Source organism: Eimeria maxima, genomic scaffold (assembly GCF_000499605.1).
Source record: "Eimeria maxima Weybridge genomic scaffold, Emw_scaff311, whole genome shotgun sequence".
Lineage (NCBI taxonomy): Eukaryota > Apicomplexa > Conoidasida > Eucoccidiorida > Eimeriidae > Eimeria > Eimeria maxima.
This window is the reverse complement of record NW_013565957.1, coordinates 23,867-29,866: the sequence shown is the minus strand read 5'-3', so window position 1 is coordinate 29,866 and position 6,000 is coordinate 23,867. Positions and strand designations below refer to the sequence as shown.

Genomic DNA, 6,000 nt, shown 5'->3' with positions numbered 1-6,000 from the left:
AAAAAAAGAATTTGTACTATATATAGCAGTTACGCTACATACACTCATTCCTGGTGTACCTACAGCTATACTCCAACACCATCCTTGTACTAAATAAAGAAATAAAAGGAATAAACATGCCATAATTAACATTCCTATTCCTTCATACTTTAATTCTTTATTAAGAAATGTATTTACGCTTATTATATATACCTCTATATAACGTACATACACCTCAGTATATATACAATTACGTACACGAGATATTATATTCATGCCTCTACTTTCTCCTTCTCCTGTTGCTGCTGTTGCTGCTGCTGTTGCTGCTGCTGCTGCTGTTGCTGTTGTCTCGTCGTCAGCAACAGTAGGACTTAAGCTTTCCTTCAAACCCTTTTCTTGGTCTGCTGGTGCTGCTGCTGCTGCTGTTGCTGCTGCTGTTTCTTCTGGTGCTTCTGTAAGGGAAGCAGCAACAGCAGGCTCATGTGCTGCAGTGCCCTCCGTGTCTACTGCTGCTGCTGCTGCTGCTGCTGCTGCAGGAGGTGCATGCAGCAATGAGTCGGCAGGACTAAGAACAGATACTTCTTGACTTGTAAAAGGCAGCAATTCAGGTGGTTCTATCATGCTGCTGCTGCTGCTGCTGCTGTTGCTGCTGCTGCTGCTGCTACTTCTGCGTATTCTTCTTCTTCTTGCATATTTCTTACGAATAGCTCTAAGAGAAATAAAAAGAAAAATAATTTGACAAACTTGTGGTAGCCAGACCATGAGGTAGGGGACGCGTAGTCTCTCTGTCCTTAATTCAGGTGTACGTACGCTGCAGGGCTCAGCAGTAGGGGGAGGAGGTTGACCATCAATATGGGGAGGACATGGAGGCAGCAGCTGCTGCTGCTCCCCATCCTGCTGCTGCTGAGGGTAAGTTAGTACCTGATGCTCCTGCTGCTGCAGTACACGAGTTAATACACCGCTACATATATAAAGAAGAATATTTATTAAACAACACAACAACCCCACCAATAAGGACTCAGTAGATGTCCCTGTATAACGATGTATAAGAGGAGGGACCATGGATAGAGACGGCAGCAGCAGCGAACGGAAGGGATGAGTATCACCATCCCCATCATTGCTGCTGCTGCTGCTGTTGCTGCTGCTGTTGCTGTTGCTGCTGCTGTTGCTGCTGCTCCTTATACAGGTGTGCGCCATACTATCGCTTGATTGGTCATGATGGGTATAAGATAATCCTTGACTTCCTGAGCTTAGAGGAGAATAATGACACTTCTCTGCCGATTCATCATTCTGCTGCTGCTGCTGCTGCTGCTGTTGCTGCGGCTGCTGCTGCACTTCTTGTTGCAGTTGCTGCTGCTGTCGGTGTTGCAAAGACTCCGCCGTCGGGAGTGCCTCGGCGTCACTGCCGAGACAATAAGAGCCAGCTGAAGAAGTGCGGACAGGGGAGTTATTTGAAGGAGATAATGGGGTGTACGTACACCTCATCATATGCCCAGTAGACTCCATGGCCTCCGAGGGCGTATAAGGAGGAGGCATCCTTGTTAGGCAACTACATCAGGTCATGATAAGGCCAAGAGGTGTATGTACAGCTCAACAGACGCAGCAAACTGAGCTGAATACAGAGGATTCAACTATAATTATCCTCTGTTCATTCTTATGCAACTTTTTATGAAGAGTTGAAGAACTGCACGAGGTGGCGAGACACTGCAACTGCGTCGCTGCAGCAGCTGCTGTGTAGAGTGTAGTAGGACCACCAGTAGTAGGGGATATCTACCTAGGGGCTTCTTGAAGAATAATTAATGGTATAATTGTTCCTTTTATAATTCTATACTTCTTTATTGATCCTTAGAGGAGAAAAAGGATACATTGTAGGGCTGGCGACGCCAGCAGCACGCGGCTGCACACCGAAACCCGATTGAGTGCGGGGACGGGGGGGCTGCTGGCTGGCTGACAGGGTGAATATTAGTGATTTGTCTATATTTATTTCGTTTTTCTTCTTAAATTGAGTTGATTTATTCTTTTTTTATTTGTATTTCAAACAAAAAAAACAATAAACGCGTCGCCGCCATCAGACAGCGGCAGCACTCGGCAGAGCTCGCAGCTGCAGTGGGCAGTGCGCGGTGCTGTATACAGAAGTGTTGTTGTTGTCTTGTTGCTGTGCATCATCTTCTTACATATGTTTTACTAAAATTAAGACAAAACAGAAATAAGAAGGATATATTAAGAAAAGAAGGATTTAAAAAGAACATCGATAACTAACGTATAAAGGGGACCTCTCCGCTGGACTGTCTCGGCAGCTACGCCGCTGTGATACAGGAAAGCTATGAGTAGTATTGAATTGCAAAAACATCTGCTGAGTTTTACGAGAAAACGAATATTCATATATAAGTAAAAGTATAATTGTTACATCCGCAATAAAAATATCCATCGGGGCCGCCCATATAAATACCCCGAAGCTCTGCAACATCCACGGTATGCAGTCTGTCGCTGCAGCTAGAGAGAGAGAATAAAGAATTCATATTCCTTGCATCCCTAACACATTTCATGGTTAACTTCATAGTATATACTTCTTTGCTGCTGTTCTCTGTCAGCTACGCGGCCTGTGCTGTGTGCTGTCCGCCTCCTCTACATGAGGAGAACCACTGGTCAACTCGGTTCATAAATAATGAAAGAACTTTAATACTTAGAAAAAGAATTTAGATATACAATCTCTGCTGCAAATGGCATCAATATTAGGCATTTGCCTTTTATGTTTTTGTCAATACTTCTGTACAGGCGGAACAATACTGCAACTGAAACCCCAAAGTGGGACTGCGGCAGTTTCTGCCATTTGGGGTTTTCTTAACTCCGATTAAGTCTTACTTTAGACAGTCATTTGTATAGAAACGGATATGCATATGTATACAAAGCATTATCGTGCATGATTCCCTAGGATCCTCGAAGGAGTGTTCGATTTCTGCGGTGTCTCGACAGCTCGGGAACGATGCTGAAATTCAACTTTTTTGAGCGATATCATCAGGCGGGTTTCACAGGAATATCGACCATATGGCCGAATTTAAGAGGAAATAGGCCATAACCCGTCATGGGATGATGATTGTTTTGCTTTTAAAGATCTGTTTTTGTGTTTTACTGCCACATTTTTGTCTAAGCGCCACGCAAAACCGTCAGCAAGACGCAAACAGGCGGCATGGCGCCGCTGCGGAGGAAGAAATTTCCCCCGCAATTCACGATGGAGGCAATTTTAATTCAAGTCGTGTGGGTAATACTTTTCTTTCTTTGTTTCTTTGCTAGTTTGTTGCTGCACAAACTTTCGCCGCAGCCAACCTTGAACGATTTCCTTGCCACGACTGGTCGGCGCTACTTCGCCTCGAGCGCCGTCGTCTTCTGCAGGTCTTAGAATATGAAAATCGACTTATTTGATTAGTAATTAATTCGTAAACTTTGGCTGGTGCATCAGGAGGTCAAAAGGCTGGCAGCGAGGTCCCTATACACCCGAAAACAACTCGAGCAGGTTGTCGGAAACGCAGTGATTCTGACCGTGCTTAGAGCAAATCAGAGATGGGTTACCGATGAAAACATCAAAGGTTCTTTAGTAGTTGTGTAGCTTTAGTGAACTATCATCATGATGATATTTCTTCACAGGGATGATAGAGCGGGAACGGGACCAGCTGCAGGTCGGTCTTCTAACAACAAGCAATCCCCAGAAAAAATGTGCAGTGTACACACACCTCTATTCCTTCAGTCGAAGTTGTCGCGTCAGATGCACAAAGATGCAGAAGACTTCAAAGAGAACACCGAAGAGGCCTTGGAAGAGGAGGAACAGCAAACAACAGGTGTTGCTGATTGCCTTATCTCTGCATGCATGCAGGCTTGACCTGTTATAAATGTGCATATGCAGCTTCTTGTGCCCCTGGAAAGAGGAAAATAATTGTTGTAGAAGAAGGTTAGTCCTTTGCTTTCTTCCCTCTTGTATCCTCTTGTAATAAACAGCAGCAGCACCAGAAGAAGCACCAAAAGAGAAACGACACAAGAAACCCCCCCCTGCTGCGCCTCCTCCTCCATCTCCACCTCAAGTTCAAATAATACCTTTGCCTTTTCCTATACAAAAAGAAGGAGAAGTAGAGAAAAGGCATGAAGAAGAAGAGAAGGGGATTAAGGAGAAGGAGCAACTTAAAGAAGTGCACGGCCTGTCACACAAAACCCAACTGCGTCCTATTCAACGTACATACACAGAGGCGCTGCCTCATGGAGAAGAAATAGGAGAAGAAAAAAGGATTCACGCAGAAGAGATGGAGGCACCAGAGGGAGAAAGGGGGGAAGAGGGAAAAGAAGAAAAAGTTCAAAAAATATCTCAAGAGACACGTGAAGTACCCGAAGAAGAGGAGGAAGGAGAGGTCTGTCTTCCTCCCTTCATACTTGACGTCTTAGCAGCAAACCTACAAATGTATCTAGGCATTAGGACCCTTATCTGAAGAAAAAGAAGAAAAGAAAGAAGAAATACCCCCTAAAGTTGCGGTGGGTGCCATCATCATCAATGATATATAAAAAGGAAAAACAAGAAATTTAACAAACAGGAAACCCCTGAAGGGGAACTCAAACCTACAAGGGAGGAAAGGAGAAAACTTAGGGAGGAAGAAAGAGAAGAGAGGGAGGAGAGAGAGGAGGAGAGGGAGCGGCAAAGAGAAAAGGAAAAGGAAATAGAAGAAGAGAAAGAGGAAGAAAAAAAGGAAGAAGCAGCGAAAGAGGAAGAAAGGAAGGAAGAAGCAGCGAAAGAAGAAGAAAAAGAAAAGGAGAGAAAAGAAGAGGAAGAAGCAAAGGAGGCAGCAAAAGCAGCAGAAGAAGAAGAAAAGGAGAAAGAAGAAATAGAAAGGGAAAGAGAAAAAGAGGAAAAAGAAATATTAAAAATTCCTTTACCGCCAATTCCTTCGGAGCTTCCCCCTCCTAAGATATCACCAGAGGTGTGTTTGTCTCTACATATTATATAAATTTAATTGTAATTTGTCTTATTTATTCAATTTATCTGGTTAATTAAATATTTAATTTATTTATTTATTTATTTTGCTGTTGCTTCCTTGCTACCCTCAGGACTTACACCCTTCTTGGGGTCCCGAAGAAAAGCCATCAAAACCCCCTTATGTAAACCCTAACTATTCGCCAGAGGAGAAGGTGAGGAATAAGCAATAGAATTAATGTTAGAAGAAAATAAAAAAAAGAAGGATTAAATAAATAAAAAAGTATAAAATGTGCTTCTATGTCTTGTGTGTTCGATGTGATTCAGGAGGAACTCATAAAGAAAGAAGAGGAAAAAGAAGGAAAAACAAGTATATGGTGCGATTTAATTCAATATAACTAGATTACTTAGTCTTTTGTTTATTTCGTTTTATTATTTTTAGGATATGGGTTTATTTTGTCTTCATTTACCCAACAATTGTCACCCTTTTGTTGCTGTCATTGGCTTGGTTTCTTTAAGGAAACCTCCTGTGTCTTAAATAATCCGTTATTATTATCCCTTTTATACCTTGTACAATTTACTGTGAATATGTAATATAAAGAAAAAGATATGTTTTAACGTCAACATCTCTGTTGTTTCTCTTTCATTTAAGTTTTGTTTGCTATGTTTGTAGACCTTTGCATACAGGTTTCTTCATGTGGTTATCCAAGCTAGATCTAGAGGAACTGTTGCTGCAGTTCTGCTGCAGTCATTGATGACATGTGCCATTAAATAATAACTACATTGAGAGCATACATGAAGAAGAGGAGAGAGAGAAAATGCTCTTCTTGTATTCGTATCTTTACTGTGCATTTAGTCAGAGTTCATGCAAACTAAAGAGCAGAAGCCACGTCCCCGGGGGACGCACTTTGCTATAAATCTAGTTTCCTGCTAAATCAAAAATAAATTGATTAGTGTTACTATAATTGCAATTATTTCAGAGTTTAAGGGGGATTAAGTGATGTTCTGCTCGCAAGTGTCCCTGACGCTCCGTTAGTTATGTATGGCCTTTCCTTCCCGTTCTTCACAAG

At 42.5% G+C, this 6,000-nt stretch overlaps 1 protein-coding gene across 1 annotated transcript; it reads left to right on the top strand.

Annotated features, from left to right (window-relative positions):
• Positions 1 to 3,208: 3,208 nt before the first annotated feature.
• On the top strand, positions 3,209 to 5,332 carry EMWEY_00027780 (hypothetical protein; the record flags this gene model as incomplete). Its single annotated transcript, XM_013481319.1, has 6 exons — positions 3,209 to 3,369; positions 3,622 to 3,812; positions 3,878 to 3,922; positions 3,976 to 4,373; positions 4,554 to 4,937; positions 5,258 to 5,332. 6 exons carry the CDS (start codon positions 3,209 to 3,211, stop codon positions 5,330 to 5,332), a joined length of 1,254 nt encoding a protein of 417 aa, XP_013336773.1.
• Positions 5,333 to 6,000: the final 668 nt, after the last annotated feature.